General features: G+C 44.5%; 1 protein-coding gene across 1 annotated transcript in view; it reads right to left on the minus strand.

Moving 5' to 3' along the window:
• Positions 1-19612, minus strand: part of SPEG (striated muscle enriched protein kinase) — a 406747-nt gene that overhangs the window by 36342 nt on the left and 350793 nt on the right. The window contains exons 31-40 of the mRNA XM_066575507.1: positions 17628-17768; positions 16188-16304; positions 15018-15185; positions 9896-10018; positions 9494-9655; positions 7243-8356; positions 6085-6324; positions 4770-4993; positions 4014-4089; positions 1207-1356 (exon numbers count right to left, since the gene is read on the minus strand). Coding sequence (XP_066431604.1) covers positions 1207-1356; positions 4014-4089; positions 4770-4993; positions 6085-6324; positions 7243-8356; positions 9494-9655; positions 9896-10018; positions 15018-15185; positions 16188-16304; positions 17628-17768 — 2515 coding nt within the window. The remainder of the gene's footprint in view (positions 1-1206; positions 1357-4013; positions 4090-4769; positions 4994-6084; positions 6325-7242; positions 8357-9493; positions 9656-9895; positions 10019-15017; positions 15186-16187; positions 16305-17627; positions 17769-19612) is intronic.

Consider the following 19612-nt stretch of genomic DNA (forward strand, 5'->3'; position numbering starts at 1 on the left):
AGTATATAGAGGAGCTGTCAGCTGTCCTGTGTAGTGTAGTATATAGAGGAGTTGTCGGCTCTCCTGTGTGGTGTAGTATATAGAGGATCTGTTGTCTGTCCTCTGTGGTGTAGTATATAGAGGAGCTGTCGGCTCTCCTGTGTGGTGTAGTATATAGAGGAGCTGTCGGCTCTCCTGTGTGTTGTAGCATATAGAGGAGCTGTCGGCTCTCCTGTCTGGTGTAGTATATAGGGGAGCTGTCGGCTCTCCTGTGTGGTGTAGTATATAGAGGAGCTGTGGGTTCTCCTGTGTGGTGTAGTATATAGAGGAGCTGTCGGTTCTGCTGTGTGGTGTAGTATATAGAGGAGTAGTGGGCTCTCCCACTAGTGTAGTATATAGAGGAGCTGTGAGCTCTCCTGTGTGGTGTAGTATATAGAGGAGCTGTTGTCTGTCTTCTGTGGTGTAGTATATAGAGGAGCTGTCGGCTCTTCCCTGGGGTGTAGTATATTGAGTTGGTGTCGGTTCTCCTCTGTGGTGTAGTATATAGAGGAGCTGTCGGCTCTCCTGTGTGGTGTAGTATATAGAGGAACTGTAGGCTCCCCTGTGTGGTGTAGTATATTGAGGAACGGTCGGCTCTCCTGTGTGGTGTAGTATATAGAGGAGCTGTCGGCTCTCCTGTGTGGTGTAGTATATAGAGGAGCTGTTGGCTCTACTGTGTGGTGTAGTATATAGAGAAGCTGTCGGCTCTCCTGTGCGGTGTAGTATATAAAGGGGCTGTTGGCTCTCCTGTGCGGTTTAGTATATAGAGGAGCTGTATGCTCGTCTGTGTGGTGTAGTATATAAAGGGGCTGTTGGCTCTCCTGTGCGGTGTAGTATGTAGAGGAGCTGTATGCTCGCCTGTGTGGTGTAGTATATACAGGAGCTTTTGGCTCTCCTGTGTGGTGTAGTGTATAGAGGAGCTGTCATCTCTCTGTGGTGTAGTATATAGAGGAGCTGTTGGCTCTCCTTTGCTGGAGATATGAGTGACATATTTCTGTGATGGGTATACAGGTTGGACATTACTGGTATACAGTAGAACACTACCGGGCCAACACTTCATGTTTTGGTGAAACATTAATCTATAATTATAGATGGAGAACTTTCCTGCTGGAGCTAATGCATGACATGTGGATCTCGGCCCCTGCGGACATCAGTATCTTCTCTTTAGTGTCCACCTTATTCACTCACCAAGGATATATAGACAGCAGCTTTCTTATAAAGAGGGACGCACTCTGAGACACATTGGAGTACAGCTTAAAGATGTCAAACCGGCCCGAGAGGATCTTATTTTCGGTTTCCACAGGGTCGAGTTCAAAGAAAGGAGATCGTCCACCCAGCCTGCAGCACAAGAAAATGGATATATTTTTAACCAAAATGCAGAAAATGGATATATATTATGAAATCTGGAAATCATTATTGACATTTCTTAATCCAGTTGAGGCATTCTTTTTTGTTAAATAAGAATGGAACTGCTGCCATATTGATTGGCAATGATCCTTAGTTACATGTCGTGTAGCAATCCTGAGCTGCACTCACTATTCTGCTGGTGGAATCACTGCGTACATACATTACTTATCCTGTACAGACCCTGAGTTCCATCCTGTATTATACTCCAGAGCTGCACTCACTATTCTGCTGGTGGAGTCACTGTGTACATACATTACTTATCTTGTACTGATCTTGAGTTACATTCTGTATTATACTCCAGAGCTGCACTCACTATTATGCTGGTGGAGTCACTGTGTACATATATTACTTATCCAGTACTGATCCTGAGTTCCATCCTGTATTATACTCCAGAGCTGCACTCACCATTCTGCTGGTGGAGTCACTGTGTATATACATTACTTATCCTGTACTGATCCTGAGATACATGCTGTAGTATACTCCAGAGCTGCACTCGCTATTCTGCTGCTGGAGTCACCTTGTACATACATTACTTATCCTGTACTGATTCTGAGTTACATCCTGTATTATACTCCAGAGCTGCACTGACCATTCTGCTGGTGGAGTCACTGTGTACATACATTACTTATCCTGTACTGATCCTGAGTTACATCCTGTGTTATACTCCAGAGCTGCACTCACTATTCTGCTGGTGGGGTCACTGTCTACATACATTACTTATCCTGTACTGATCCTGAGTTACATGCTGTAGTATACTCCAGAGCTGCACTCCCTATTCTGCTGCTGGAGTCACCTTGTATATACATTACTTATCCTGTACTGATCCTGAGTTACATCCTGTATTATACTCCAGAGCTGCACTCACCATTCTGCTGGTGGAGTCACTGTGTACATACATTACTTATCCTGTACTGATCCTGAGTTACATCCTGCATTATACTCCAGAGCTGCACTCACCATTCTGCTGGTGGAGTCACTGTGTACATACATTACTTATCCTGTACAGACCCTGAGTTCCATCCTGTATTATACTCCAGAGCTGCACTCACTATTCTGCTGGTGGAGTCACTGTGTACATACATTATTTATCCTATACTGATCCTGAGTTACATCCTGTATTATACCCCAGAGCTGTACTCACAATTCTGCTGGTAAAGTCACTGTGTATATACATTACTTTTCTTGTACTGACCCTGATTTACATCCTGTATTATACCCCAGAGCTGCACTCACTCTTCTGCTGCTAGAGTCACTGTGTACATACATTACTTATCTTGTACTGATCTTGAGTTACATTCTGTATTATACTCCAGAGCTGCGCTCACAATTCTAATGGTAAAATCACTAGGTACATACATTACTTATCCTGTACTGCTCCTGAGTTACATCCTGTATTACACTCCAGAGCATCACTCACGATTTTGCTGGTGGAGTCACTGTGTACATACATTACTTATCCTGTACTGATCCGGAGTTACATCCTGTATTATACTCCAGAGCTATACTCACTATTCAGATGGTGGAGTCATTGTGTACATACATTACTTATCTTGTACTGATCCTGAATAACATCCTGTATTATACTCCAGAGTTGCACTCACCATTCTTCTGGCGGAGTCACTGTGTACATAAATAACCTATCCTGTACTGATCCTGAATAACATCCTGTATTATACTCCAGAGCTGCACTCACTATTATGCTGGTGGAGTCACTGTGTACATATATTACTTATCCAGTACTGATCCTGAGTTACATCCTGTATTATACTCCAGAGCTGCACTCACCATTCTGCTGGTGGAGTCATTGTGTACATACATTACTTATCCTGTACTGATCCTGAGTTACATGCTGTAGTATACTCCAGAGCTGCACTCGCTATTCTGCTGCTGGAGTCACCTTGTACATACATTACTTATCCTGTACTGATCCTGAGTTATATCCTGTATTATACTCCAGAGCTGCACTCACCATTCTGCTGGTGGAGTCACTGTGTACATACATTACTTATCCTGTACTGATCCTGAGTTACATCCTGTGTTATACTCCAGAGCTGCACTCACTATTCTGCTGGTGGAGTCACTGTCTACATACATTACTTATCCTGTACTGATCCTGAGTTACATGATGTAGTATACTCCAGAGCTGCACTCCCTATTCTGCTGCTGGACTCGCCTTGTATATACATTACTTATCCTGTACTGATCCTGAGTTACATCCTGCATTATACTCCAGAGCTGCACTCACTATTCTGCTGGTGGAGTCACTGTGTACATACATTACTTATCCTGTACTGATCCTGAGTTCCATCCTGTATTATACTCCAGAGCTGCACTCACTATTCTGCTGGTGGAGTCACTGTGTACATACATTACTTATCCTGTTCTGATCCTGAGTTCCATCCTGTATTATACTCCAGAGCTGCACTCACTATTCTGCTGGTGGAGTCACTGTGTACATACATTACTTATCCTGTACTGATCCTGAGTTACATCCTGCATTATAATCCAGAGCTGCACTCAGCATTCTGGTGGTGGAGTTATGTTGTGTGGGGTTTTAATAAATCTCCTATATAACGTTTGCTACTCACATTATATAGGTCAGTACTCCTAATCCCCAAACATCGGCAGCTGGACCAATCGGATCTGCTTTTATCATCTCCGGAGCTGCAAGGAAAGACGGTTATATAAAGAGATGAGGAAAGTTTCTTATATATCACTGAAATGGGAGGTATATAGACAACACCATTCCTAAGTCTTCATATTGTGAGGTGTTCTAAGTTGGGCTGATAGGTGCTTATAACAACCTTTACTTTGTTGCCACCCAGCTTTTCACAAACGTTGGCATATTAAATTGTACTGCTATCTAAAGTACCGTCCCTTCTGTATCTTCTGTACCATGGCACTGGCTGTGCATCTCACACACTGAAGTACTGTGAGTCAGTATTTCGTTCATGAACCAGGAAGAGCAGGATGAGCAGTTCTATAGGTTCTGTCCAGATAGAGGAGCATTTGAAACTGAACTGTCGTGCGGGAGGGACAATAAAGTATGTGATAGGATATACGGTCACTGCCAGTGATCCCCAACCATCCCTACAGTAAAGGGGTCGCAGCCGCACTGGGAACTACAGAACTGGCTCATTAGCTTCAATGTCCCTTGATTCTCAGGGGTCCCAGAAGTCAGGCCCTATTGATTATAATGTTATGGGGGGTCCTAGTGACATGCTACAATGTTATACGACAGGTGTACCCCTTAAGCAGTGCTACATTTGTGGCTGTAGTCTATAGGGGTCTTCTTGATCTATACAGTTATCCATTGGTTATGGTGATGGAGGGGTCTTACATACACATGTATTCCAGGGTCCCCACGCGTTTTCCTAGTTGGCGAAGGACGAGGGGGCTGAATGACTGAGCCGTCCCGAAGTCAATAATCTTGACAGTGTTCATATAGGACACCATGATGTTCTCTGGTTTAATGTCGAGATGAAGGATCTTCTGCTCATGGAGGTACTCCAAACCCTGCAGGATCTGTAGGATGTAGTTCACCACATCGTCCTCAGAGTAACGGAATCTGGAGACACCAAAAGTACGGTTTTAATGACGGCTGATAATGCATGGGTTTTATAGATCAATGTTTTTGCCTTAACGGAGGTTCAGCTGCAAGGAGTTACATGAGTGCAGACAGAGCGCCTCTCAGGAGTCATCAGCACAGCGTGGCAAGGCAAGTTTATAAAACCATAATGCCGGATTCGGCCACTAGGTGGAGCTGATAGACTGCAACAGAGGCGTAACGTGAAGCTGTTGGGACCCAGTGCTAAATCAACCAGCGGTTGTTCGATAGCTTATGCCATATACTCTAATACTTCAGTATTGCAGTATATGGTATTTCTGCAAGCATTCTATGGCAGAAAGCATTCTAGCTTTCAGAAGGCCCCAGCTGCAGTGACACGCTGACGGCACCCCGCGATCATATCATTGGGAGAGGGCGTTTGGGATCTCCAATCAGGGCCTCTGATCGTGGCTGTTGCAGCCGGGTGTCAGCTATCAAAGACAGCAAACACTGGCAGCTTCTGAGCCTTCTTCCATATTAACACCCTGCACCTAAGACATACATATACATCCTGGGGCACAGAAGGGGGTTCTTTACTGTAAGAGCAGTGAGACTGTGGAACTCTCTGCCTTTGGACCGGGTGATGGCATAATCGATAGAGGAGTTTTAAGAGGGGACTAGATACCTTTCTAGAGAGCTATGATACTACAAGATGTAGACATTAAATAACCAGTGGGATTGTTGATTCAGGGATCTTCCGAATGCTGAACTTTCAGAAAGTCAGTTAGGAGCTTTTCAAATGTTGATCCAGGTATTATTATGGAGTCAGAAGGATTTTTTGATGGATTCTCCATGGAGAATCCGTAGCGGGTTTGATTTTCCCCGTGGACATGAGGCCTAAGGCTACATAAATGGGTGTGCAAACATTTTCTGCACCCATTTTAGTTACAGCTCTGGACCGTCCCACTAATTATATTTTCTCTCCACAAAAAAGTCTCTTCTAACAAAAATGACCAATGATCGCTGTAATGTGTATGTTATACCGGGCAGTGATCATGTAACCGTACATACTTGTCAGCTCGGTAGCCCACCCAGCCCACCCGTCCACCCACCTCTCTACCAGGCAGTACAGGATCTCTCTTCCGGGGCACTGCTCGGCGATCAGGACAAGGTAGCGGGGCGTTATGTAGGCCTCATGTAGGCTCAGGATCCTCTGATGGTGAAGACACTTCAGAATCTCGTACTCTTGCAGCACGCTTTGCTTATTCTCCTGCTCGTAAGGAATAATCTTCGCCATGAAGTGCTTTCCTGTGGCGTTCTCCTTACATTCCCGGATCACCCCAAAGCGACCCCTGCAGGGGAAGAGTCCACATGACTTTAGATCTCCAACTCATATATCCAGCACTGCATAGACTTCTCACAGGCGCACATTCTGCAACTTTATAATATAATTTGCTTGAGGGTTTGCTACAATTGTTTCCAGTCTGCACAATCTAAATACACTAGCACACAAATGCCTCTCCTGTTCTGATAGTTTGCTACAATGTATCAGTCTGGAGTTCAGGACCGTTTAGCTGACATAGCACTGTTTAGGGTGGCGCCATATTTGCGCAGGTATTTGCGCTAAACACAGCAAATAGAACCAATTGATTTCAATGGCTGACCTAGTCTTCAGACTACCTAATTTCTTAATGTTAGATTTCCAATGCACTATATCTGCTCTCTAATTGACCAGAGTTGCTCATGTGATCAGCGCTGGCCAATCAGAGAGCAGTGCACTGACTGCATTAGATAATTAAAAAATTGCTGCAGTCATCATGGATGTCTGAAAACAGCCCAAAACTGGCAGATTGGAAGGGGCGGTAGAGAACAACTATAGGTTATATACCCACCGTCACTTCTGTGCCAGGACAGATCTTTGTCCCGAAACAGGAGAGTCCCTTTAAATGACAACATTCTGACTACCTGCAGCCAGCACTAGGGGGAGCTCAAGGCATAGGGTCCTATATAGCTCCAACTGAACTCAATCATAAATTCATATGAGCTCCCGCTAGTGGCAACAGAATGAATATGCCTAGCAGATTTGCTGCTTGCAGAGATTATTATTCAGGTAGTCTAATTTTCAATGGAAACTACTCTTTGAAGACCTCATGATGTCTCGCATATTGGGAGATGCGGAGGCTTTATTTATTGATAAGATTTCTCATGGGGTGCAACAAACATCTTAATTCACTGGGTATGTCCAATCCACATATATATTTACCACTCACCTCGCCTTTTCATCCAGAAATGTGTACGGTTTCTGTGGTACTCCTTGTCGGAGGGTGGTGCTGTCTCTTCCTGATGGAGTCGCTTTTCCTCCAGGGGTGACACTCTTCACTAAGATGCGGGTAGGTACGGTCTGCACAACTGGAGCTGCGGACTGGGGAAAGGGAAGGGGAGTCTCTTTGGTTGGCGGCATTGAGATGAAGGAGGTGACCATGTAGGTTGGAGAGGTTGGGGTTGATGGTTTATAGACGGGGCTGGTAGGAGTAGATGGGAATGAAGGTTTAGCGCTGGATGTAGGGCTCACTGGAGAGGGAAGAGCTGAAGATTTAAAGGGGGGAATGTGCAGCATGATTGGAACTGAAGGAGTAGCAACCGCTGGTTTTGGAGCCACTGGTGGTGGAACCTTTGACTCTGCAGATCCTGGGCTAGATGCTTGTTCTTCGGTCGTTGGGGACTTTGGACTTTGGCGGATAGTAAATGGCTTAACTGGGGCCACATAGGTGACTGAGGGAGCATTCGGGAACTCTGTGGGAGACTTCACTTCCTGCACAGGTTTAACTGGGACTGGAGACTTCACTTCCTGCACAGGTTTAACTGGGACCGTTTTAGCAGCTGGTTCTGGAGACGATTTCATCTGCTGGACCAAAGGTGCTGGAGAAACTCTTAAATGGGAAACAACTTGTCCGGAGGTCACCGATACCGTGACTGCAGAAAGTTGGGAAGCCGCCGTCACCCCTGGTGCCGGAGCAGCAGACTGTGGTTTGCTATTGGAAGTATCTTGATTTTGTGGTTCTACTTTAGCAGCGGGTTGAGGTAAGGCCTTATGCACTGTGGGGGGAGTTGGAAGTCGTCTGTGCCGTCTTGGAGGAGTTGGAGGGGGAGCTCCTTTGGAAGCTGGTTGTATTGCAGCTGTAGGAGCAAGTGCATTTGCAGGAGGTGAGATAATAGCGAGAGGAGACCCGACTGATGGAGGCAACTTGGAAGGAGTGACAACTGAAGGAGACACTGTTGGTGCAGAGATGACATGGGGAGAAACTGGTCCGAACGTAGATATTGTGGGCCCTAGCAGACGAGCCTTCTGGGCACGATGAGCAAAGCCAGGTGATGGTTTTTGGTCTACAAACAAAAGAATACAAATAAGGATTCTATCCACTATCGACATATTTATTACTGGCGTTGAGCCAAAATTCTGGTAAAGGTACCTTTACATGGGACGACTATCAGCTAAGTAATCACTCAAAAGAACTAATTCAAATGATAGTCATTGACTGTAAACATGGCCACCGACAGGGTGACGAGCGATAAGTCTCTAGTCATTTCAGCGTACTATAAAAATTGTTGCTGATTGATGACAAGTCATCTGATGTAATCTCAGTCATTTGTATTTAAAAGACTTGTTAACTAATTTGCATGGAGATCCTACGAACAACTAATACACTTCTGGCACTTGCAACTTTGACACTGGGTTCAGACGCAGAAGTGTAATAGGAAGCGGCTCTCGCATCGATTTCAATGGGAGTGAAGCCCTCTATAATGCTTCTGCCTCAGACACAGATTGAGGACATCCAGCCCCACTACACGGACAATGGGTGGGATGATTAGCTGATTGCTGGGGATTCTGAGCGGATCACTAGTGATTAACTAGAATTTGCCCAGAAAACCCCTTTAACTTACACCTTTTTTGGTGCAAGTAAATTTAGACTAATTTACTATGCGTCAAAAAGAACAGATGTCACGCCTCTTACTCCACTTTTCAAAAGTGTCCAGAAAAGGAGTTATGGCTTGCTGATTGTACTGGCGGAGGGCTCGGGGGTGGTGGCATCAGCAGACTGATGTTGGGAACACACAATTAGTGATGTGTGCGGGCCGATGCTCCTCCGTCTATATTTTTTTATTTCGCCCAGGGCACATGCCACGCCTGCATTCCTGCATTCTCCCGATACATCTTTGAAAAAGCGGAAAACAGAGATTGATGCAATCAGCAATCCCCTATCATCCAATGGTAGTGAATGGAGTGGTGATTGAGCATGCATGTGCACTGTTGTTCCATTCACATAGGGCATTTGAGTGCACTGGTCTGAGGATCACTGGGGGTTTCCAGTAGTTGGACCCCCAGCAATAAAACATTTATCCCCTGTTCTGTAGATAGTGGATTAATATTTCTAGTGGTGAAACCCGTTTAACAAGAAATGCATCGAGCGACCCTGATTTTGAGTGATTCTGTGATCCATACATAGGACTTCAGCTTCTTACCGTCCCCATCGATGATAACAGTCTTGGATATCTGGCTGTAGGGCCCTTGTCCTGCTTTGTTCACGCAAGCCACGCGGAACCGGACTGAGCCAGGCGACAGTTCTGTAACGTTGTAGTAACAGTCTTTGATGTTGGTGCTGATCACCTTCCACTCCTCTTGTCCTATAGAAACATGTGACAATATGAATGATTCTGAAGAATAGCCTCTCAAATGACAATGCAGTCGGTCTTGCAAGCAACAGTAAAGTGCTGATGATGAGTGAAATCTTGTGCTCCCTGATATCAGCCATGTCAGGCTGGGAAGAGGATGAATCAAATGTTTCTTGGGATGACTGGCAGGACTGACCATCTTATATGGTTCTCAGTTACTCCATCATCACCCATTTTCTTGGCATGACTTACCATTCATTTGACATTCCAAGATATAGGTGCAGGGACAGCTGAGCTCAAGGGACTTCCACAGAACCAGCACTGTGTCCTTATATTTCTGTGGGATCTCCGGGGTGCCAGGAGCCTGGGGAATTCCTGCCGAGACAATGGCATATAACTTGGTGTTACTTACCTTCTACTTATTGTGAGTTCTATGATGTTTTTCTTCTCCATTCACATTCAAAGTTAACCAATTTACGACCGGAGATTTTTTTATTTTATTTTTTTCATCCCCGCCTTCCAAGAGCCATGATGTTTTAATTTTTTTCATGGCTTGTTTCTTATATGACGAGTTATATTTTTAATGAAGCCATTTAATGTTCCGTATAATGCATGGAAAAAGTTTTAAACATTTTTAAGTGGGAAATAATTTTAAAAATGCAGTTGCACCATTTTTGGTGGGTTTAGTTTTTACAGTGTGCAGTAAAAATGATTACTTGTATTATATACTGCAATACTGAAGTATTGCAGTATCTAGTGATTTTTGATGTTGTCTTTCTATTTGTGGCAGTCCTGGGAACCTTCAGTAGGCTCCAAGCTGCTATGCTAGTCCATTGGCAACTCCCCATTGTACTGTAGGGAGTGCCGACGGATTGTGTGAAGGGGTGACCCTGGCCCCCTCCTCAGTGACTATTTAGCCACTTGATCAGCTTTGACTTCTAAACAGTTAAATGCTGCAGACAGAGGTAACTTTGATCTCAGCAGTTACTGCCGGCTGTCAGAAACAGCCGATAGCCACTAGGTAAAGAGGGGACTCTGTTCCCAAGCCCGCTCAATACACACTTCAGGACCGCTGGATGTTTGGCAATCCTGAAGTAGTTAAAGAGGTACTCCAGGCATTTATAGGTCATGCAGTGCTCCATGGGAAAATATATGCAAATGTGAGATAATACAGTGCCTCCACAATCTCACCTAGCCACCCAGAACCCTGCTCTGCACTGATGAGGGACAAGAACCACAAAACAGCTGTCTGTAGATGGGTATACTACTCCTTACGGAGAAGGTTATGGTTTGGCTTACATCCTACAGATGCATTCAGCACCATCTTGACTGTTGCAGGACACTATGACGTTATGGTAGCATGCCTTCAACAGACTAAAATGGACTATCAAAATACTGTAAGACGCCATATGAATCTTCAGCACTTTATACCAAGAGATGTATCACCCTGAACATTTGTTTGGCACTACATAAGTCTATAGTTAAGTTGCAAGGCTGTTCGAAGGATATTGACCTCCAGGTTAGCTAACTTCCAATAGGTGGCGCTATGGAGACATTTTTCAATCTGACATTTGCATACCTGAGACCGAAGACAAAGGCATCAAACTGTTTTGTCACTGTGATGCTGGATGGCTGGAGAGTCACTCACCTGGAATTAGGCCTGTTATCTTTAGTTAAATGTATGTGCATCTATGAGCCTATTTTGGGCCTTAAAGGGATTGTTCCAAGAAAAGAAGTTATTCCCTATCCACAGGATAGATAACTATCCTGTGGATAGAGAATAACTATCTAATTGTTCAGGGTCCGACCACTGGGATCCCAACCAATCAGAAAAACAAGTGCTTCAAAGAACCCTGAATAAATGGAGCAATGGTCATTTCAAGGTAACTTCCAGAGACAGCCATCTAGAGGTGCTCAGCTTTTTCAGTCCCATAGATATTAATGCGCATGTGTGACCACCACTCCCTTCACGTTGGGACACTTGGGACCCTGTTCTTGCGATCGGTGGGGCTCCCAATTGTCAGACCCCATCAATGAGATATTTATCCTAATTTCTTCAATATTCCCTATTTAAAGTTAATCGAATTAAAATTAGAAACCAACCTTCCAAAAATGTAACTTTTTTATTGTAGATTTTAAATGTATGTCTCATGAATATACACTCTTTGTAAAAAAAAATCAAGCCCCTAGAAGAAGTTGTCGTTTTGCTGAAAAACTTGGAATGCAGTTACATCTCAGGCAGATATGCAAATGATTAGAGTTGAGGCTGATTATAGGGCTCTAAAAGTGGTTCCCCCCTTGGCCTATAAGAGGCTCTCGGAGGCTCCTTGTGTGTAGTAACCTCTTCTTCCACTTGTGTAGAGGTTGTTGACCACTAGACGTCTCTACAATGCAGAGAAGAGATTTCACCCCATTACCAGAGTCTGATTGGGATGTGAGAAGCTGGATGGTCGGATCCATGAATTGTCTCCCACCGGCCGTTCTGTCCAGACTATTAGGAGGTGTTAGGATCAGTGGGCGTATGAGGGCACACAAGGTGACTGGGTTCAGGACTCACTGACAGACCACCAGTAAAGAGGAGCATCTGACCAGACTGTTAGGAGGTGTTGGGACTAGTGGATGTCTGAGGGCACACAAGGTGAGCGGACTCAGGACGCCCCCTACAGACCACCAGTAGAGAGGAGCGTCTGACCAGACTGTTAGGAGGTGTTGGGACCAGTGGATGTGTGAGGGCACACAAGGTGACCGGGCTCTGGACCTCCTACAGATCACCGGTAGAGAGGAGCGTCTGACCAGACTATTATGAGATGTTGGAACCAGTGGATGTGTGAGGGCACACAAGGTGACCGGGCTCAGGACCCCCGACAACCAGTAGAGAGGAGTGTCTGACCAGACTGTTAGGGGGTGTTGGGACCAATGAATGTGTGAGGGCACAGAAGGTGACCGGGCTCTTGACCCCCTACAAACCACCAGTAGAGAGGAGCGTCTGTCCAGACTGTTAGGGGATGTTGGGACCAGTGGCTGTGTGAGGACACACAAGGTGAACGGGCTCAGTATGCCCCCGACAGACCACCAGTAGAGAGGAGCGTCTAATTTTCCGACAAGCATAAGCAACTCCAACTGTTTCATTGTTCACCATCCAGAGACAGGTGGCACCATCGTTACATTTCCGTGTCTATCAGAACCATTTCCAGGCTCTTGGCTGAAGGACATTTAGTCTCACAGTGCCCATTACATGTACGCCCTTTAACACTCTCTCACCATCCCCTCCGTTTGCAGAGTACGATAATACTGGAACCAGGTTGTCTTCACTGATGAACACAGTTAGTTTGGGCACTAACGACAGCCATGTTCATGTCTGGAGACCTAGGGGCTAGTGCATCGATCCTGCCTTTGCTGTGGAGCGGCACACCGCCCTCACTGCTGGTGTAATGGTATGGGGTGACAATTGGGGACTAATATGCCACAGGATACCATACGGAACCTGTATACCTCCGTGTCCGCCCATATTGTATCCAAGCTAGATGCGACCCAACAGGGTACTGGAGCCTCCATGCCTACCCGTATCACAGCTGGCCTTCAGACTAGAGGCAGCAAAACAGGTTACTAGAGCCTCCATGCCAACCCATATCAAATTTTGCATCCTAGCCAGAGGTGGCCCAACAGTGTACTAGAGTCTTACATGCCCGACCATATAACACCTTGTATCCAAGGTAGAGGTGGCCCAACATGGTACTAGTGCTTCCATGACTGCCCATATCACAACTTGTATCCAAAGTAGAGGCGGTCCAACAGAGTACTAGAGCCTCCATGGCCGCCCGTATTAGATCTTGTATCCAAGCTAAGGTGGCCTCACAAGGTACTAGAGCCTCCATTCCCGCCTGTATCACATCTTGTATCCAAGCTAGAGGCGGCCCAACAGGGTACTAGAGCCTCGATGCTTGCCCATATTACATATTGTATCCAAGCTAGAGGTGGTACAAGAGGGTATTAAAGTCTCCCCGCCTGCCCATATCACATTTTGTATCCAAGCTAGTGGTGGTAAGACAGGGTACTTTTATTAATTCTATGCTGCAGGACAAAAGAAAAAAACATTGTTTTGGGGATTTAATCTTCAGCATGTGCTATAAATATTATGTAACTTTTTTCTATGAATCGTTATGATCCTGACAACAACCAATTATATCGTTTTTCTTATATGTTTTACTACATTTGCACAATACAACTTTTTTTTTTTACAAATAGTCTCTTTATGTGTCATCATATTTCATGACCAAAGCAGTTTTATTTTTCCGTTTACAGAGCTGTATAAGGGCTTGTATTTTGCAGGATAAATTGTAATTTTAATTAGTACAATTTTGTGGTTTATATGACTTTTTTTATTGCTTCTTAGGACTTAGTCACACGGGCGCATCTGGGTGCCGATGTGCCCGTGTTACTGCACGAAGAAGACGGCCGCACTGCAGGTACGGATGACTCTCCGCAGCGCCGGAAGAAAGAATACATGACCGGCAATGGAGTCGGTCATGTGCTCTTTCTGCCGGCGCTGCGGAGAGTTGTCCGTACCTGCAGTGCGGCTGTCTTATCCTGCAGGAAGACGGGCGCATCGGCACCCAGATGCGCCCGTGTGACTAAGCCCTACTCCTGTTTTGAGAAAGTGAAATAGCCAGAAAATGACTATTTTGGCATCTTCAATGTAACTTTTTTGAATGGAATTTAACACGCTAGATAAATAATGCTATATTTTATAGCATGGCTTATTATGGATGTGGTGATGCCAATTTTGTGCAGTTTTGTTATTTTTTACTTTTTTAATGTTTGTGTAATGTGAAGCATCGTTTTTTAAAATTATTTTTCGTTAAAAACGTTTAGATGCTGTGGAGGGCGATGACTATGGCATCTGTGGAGGTAAACTGCATAGAGGAGTGGTTAGATAAGCAAGTGCTCTTCTTTTCCCTGCTTTTCTGGGATAAAAAAAAACATGTGACAATCAGAGAGAAAATAAAGCATGCTCTCTGGTTGATAAAAAGTGTGATTCCATGTTATCCTACCTTGGGACTAAAGAGACAGATGTTCTCTGCTGCCTGCTTGTCCGCTGCCCACTGCCTCCCCCTCTATACACAGAGTGACATGACAGCTGTAAATTCAGTTTTGCCAACTCCACTTCAAATGGATGTAGCTCCAGTTCTATCAGTGCTGTAGACGCCAAGATTATGTTGGTAGCACCAATGGAACCGGAACTACAGCTCTTTTCATCCAAAACTGTAATGTCTCTTTTCCTGTGGAACGATCAGGGCTTGTCCTAAACTGTAGGACGGTTAACCCTCTCCAAACTGAGGAAGGATTTTACAGACAGAGTAAGAAGTATACATACGTGCCACTGCTAAGCAGCAGGAGCTGGTAGCGTTGCCCAAGGCATTGGCTGCCACGCACTCATAGAGCCCAGCTTCTGTCTGGCCAGCGTTCATGATGGTGAGAACCTGGCGTGCATCCGGATTGGATCTTATATTGAGCTGTCCTCCAGATTCTATGACCATCTTATCTAAGAAGAGAGCAACAATCTGTGTGAGTACTGTATAAACACACTGTAGAGTACATATAGCAGTACAGCTAGGATTTCCTTAGTACTGGCAATCCGATGCACCTTGCAGATCATATCCAATTACTCCCATGCAATGAAAAGGTTATAACTGAGCTACAGATGTAGCAGAACTGAATAGGTCATTGGATGGTTGCAGGTGAACCTGCATCCCACTGTGATATCATAACTAGTTCATTGCACCAGATGAAAAATTTCATTGATACTACATTTGCTAATTCAGCTCTGCTGCATTTGTACTTTGCAGCTAAGCTAAGGCTGAACATCTTTCTCCGAAGGTCCGTGCTTGCTTCCACATGGCTGCACTGCACCGTGTATTGAGGCTGTAGATGGGATATAAATAATGCAGGATGTTCCCATCTCTAGAACGAGATACATCCTGCAGAACAGATGTCAGACATGTTACAACAACTACGTAGCAGAGCTGCAACCTTTCTTACTTTTAACCCTTAAAGGATTCAGATAAAGTGAATAAATACCATTTCATTTTATATAAATAGGTTCATAATTCTGTTGTAATTACTTCCAAAATATATTTTTATGTTGAAGCTTCAGTTTTTTAGATGCAGAGCTACAAATCCCCTGCATAAACATGAAGTTAAATTATAATATTCCTGATTGCCTGCAGTCACCACTAGGGGGAGCTCAGAAGGTTACTGCATATACATTGATTTCAATAATGATACAGTGTACAGAAATCTCTAGAGCTCCCTCTAGTGCTGACTGCAGGAAGCCAGAATCTTATCATGTATTTCTAGGTCTATACAGGAGATTAGGAGCTCTATGTCAGCAAAATGGAGCTCTGACCAGTATTGAGATACATTAAGAAATTAATCAGCACTGAATGTTGGATCTAAAAAGAACAAAGTGTTAAAAGTCAGATATTCACTCTGCATGTTTATATTCCTGGTAAATCTGCTAAATACGATGCTGCATCATATTTACCTTTCTTCCACAGAATTCGGGGTGAGGGGCTACCAGCAGGGAGGCAGGACAGTGACACGGACTCGCCCTCTAGTATCACAATATCCTTCAGCTTTATATGAAAGACGGGTGGGAAATCTACAGAAAAGAAAAATATCACTATTAAACTTAGGAGATATGTGAACAGCGAGGAATGTTGTCTTCTACAACACAAAACATCGTTCGGTCATCTTCAGGTTTTTCTTGGTTATATCGGTTCCTGGGGCAACTAAAATAGCCACCATTATTAGTTCCAAATTGCATACTCCCCAACATCTGAACAATGAAGATGGACTATTATACTCTTAGGCCTTTTTTCATTTAGCCATACCCACTGGCGTAGCAATATGGGCTGCAATTCCGGCCCCCAAGCTAGGGGGTCCTGAGGCCCCCCTCATCACATATATCGCTAACATCTGCTTGTCGCTCGACTCCTCCAGCTGCAGCGCTACACATTCTCATGTTCTGCACTTGGTTTGGTCAGAACACAGCACAACTCCTTCTCCTCGAGGGGTGGGGGGGGGGACGCTCAAGCTAAACTTTTGCACCCAGACCCAAGAGCTTTCAGCTACGCCTCTGGCCATACCCTTTGTATCACCTCACAGTAATGGTGTCCTTCAATGACGCCCTTACAGTATAATTACTCCGCAGTGATGCCCCCACAAGAATAGTGCCCTTTAGTGTCTCTCTCATAGTAATAGTGCCCCTGCATGTTCCCCCAGCATAATTAAAATACCCCTCTGCTCCGAAAGCTTGTAAATATAATTTTTCTGGTTAACCAATAAAGATGTCACCTCCTATAAAACTTTTATAGCTAAGGGAAAATCATGGGTACATGGTGCATGCGGGCAAAGGAGGAGACCTGGAGAGTCAGATGTACATCTGCAATGCATTTCAGCACCGTATTGGCGCCTTCATCTGGCCTTTATCAATAAAAGGCGCTGAAATGCGTTGCTGATGTACTGTTGACTCTCCAGGTCTCCTCCTTAGTCCACCATATTGAAAATGACTGCCACTAAAGGGTTTCCTTTCCACTGGCTGTCGTTAGATGGGGATGCCGCTGAAATGCAGGTAAGTCTAAAAAATACATTACCCGCCTCCCTGTCACAACCCCTAACCATATCCTAACTTAGTTTAAGGTGCTGTGGGGACGGGACAGGTTCCCTTTAATGGTTGGGCTGGCTTGAGATGTGGAGCCTAAGGCGCCAGACAAAGCTGTGCACACAGAGATGCAACTCCTGCGATGTGAATCCGGTTCTGTTTGCCCGGGCACAATCATGACGATGCATGGGGATTTTTGGAATATCTCTTTTCCTACTTTTGTCGAATTTTGATAAAAAGTAATAAAAACGTTAAATTTTCAAGTGGATAAAAACGCATTTTGTAACAACGGTAATGCAGAAGCCTGACTGTATCTCCTACCGGATTCGTTACGTATGTACTGTCTTCCTATGATGCTCCCATCTTCAGTCATCAGGCTGGCTGGTATACTGGGTTGGGAAGTCATTTTGTCCTTCTTGCTACGTGAGAGTCCCCAGCGGTCCCACCGGGATCTCCTTTCATCTGTAGAAATATGTATGTTGCATCAAATAAGCAGAATGTCATACATAAAATATCAACCTCCATCCACCATGGAAAATGTTACAGAGCCACATCCAGGACATACTAAAGTCCGTACATAGCTCTAGATAAATGCACCTACAGATGTAGAAGAGATGAGTTCGTGGTCCCACTATAGTTCCATTATAGTCCTATGGACTATAACCACCACATAGTGATATTGCTGCACACTGGCCCACATTTACTGAGCCATTCAAGTCACGTTTTGGCGTAAACTCAATCAAAAACTCATCAATGCGAAGGGCTTCACATTTGGGTTAAAATTTGTGAAGTTTGAACGTCGGTGAGAAAAGTGGTCATGGTCTCCAAAGACAAGTCCAATTCATTAACCACATCACGTGAATATGCATCATGCAGTCATGGAGGGTGTATGGAGTACGCTCAAGAGCTGAGTCCCATACATACTCAGCGGCTATTTTTTGACAGCTGAAAGCCGCCAGCAACTGCTGCGAACACAGTTGCTACGGTCAAAGCTGACTGTGCATCTATGAAAGCCAGTCAGAGGTGGATGGAGCACCTTTGAAGCCCCATTGCATTCCTGGGACGCAATTGTGGAGGTGCTAATGGGTTAGAATGACAGCCCAGAGCCTGGTTAAGGCTCACAGGGCTGCCATGCATGGATGCCGGCTAAGCCTTGCCTGTGGAAAGGCTTAATAGGCAATACCGAAAATGCGCCCTCACACAGCTCAATTAGTTAAAAAAGAAAAAAGTTCTGAGTTCATAATATGGCGAAAGAAAACTATTTTTGTTGTTTAAAAAAAAAAAAAAAAGGATTCTTTAACCTTTTGCAATCCAATTTTGGATTCAGGGTTTCCTAGGGGGGGGGGGGGGGGGGTTCTCTTTCTGCCATTATACAATGGTGCCATCTGCTGGCTAGAGCCAATACTGTGGTATGGGACATGCTGGAGAGGCCCCCCGACAACAGAGCAGCCAGTAAGCTACAGTAAGAATACCCTGCCGGACGTCTTCCGACATTGGAGCTGTACAGCCTTCAATCAGGGTGTCTTTAGACGGCACACATTGGATTGGAAAGGGTTAATTTTTAGAAGTAGCAAAATATAAAAAACTATATGAATTTGGAATTGCTGTAATACTGAATATTGTGCACATGTCGTTTTAATGCACCGTTAACACTGTAAGAACGAAGCCCCCCAAAAAAGAACGGTGCAAATGCATTTTTTTTATTTCATCCCACTTACATTTTTTTCAGGTTTTTTAGTATATTATATGGCACATTAAATGGTAATTTTAAAATAAGTCAACTTATCGCACAAGAAACAAGTCCTCATGTCAATGGAAAAATGAAAAGGTTATGGCTCTTGGAAGGTGAGGACAAAAAAATTCTCTGTTCTTGAAGGGTTTAAAGGGATTCTGCCAAAATGCACAACCCCTTCCAGAATGTGGAGCTTGGAAAAAAAAACAGTTGATTGTCCGCGGCCCTCAGCTGATTTTGCCACGGAAAGCGACAGCCAGCTAGATATTTGACCTGCAGCCTCTGCAGGCAAAATGTAGTATTACAAGACAGCCATTCACATGAATGACCATTCTGTTATACCAGGACAGCAGAAAGTCTATCATACCAAGAGCAGCTCTTAGCCGGTCATCGAGAGGAGTGCCGACAACCTTCCCTGATGATAGATCATCAATAGAAAAAATCTCCAAAGTCCCAGAAACCTCTTTAACAGGCATGCGAATTTTAATAAAAGTTACTTTTTCGCCATATTTATGAAAAAGTTGCAAAAGAGTCACATCTACACCCCACAAGCAGGATGTGCACAATGCTAAAC

The sequence above is a fragment of the Eleutherodactylus coqui genome, chromosome 8, assembly GCF_035609145.1.
Source record: "Eleutherodactylus coqui strain aEleCoq1 chromosome 8, aEleCoq1.hap1, whole genome shotgun sequence".
Lineage (NCBI taxonomy): Eukaryota > Metazoa > Chordata > Amphibia > Anura > Eleutherodactylidae > Eleutherodactylus > Eleutherodactylus coqui.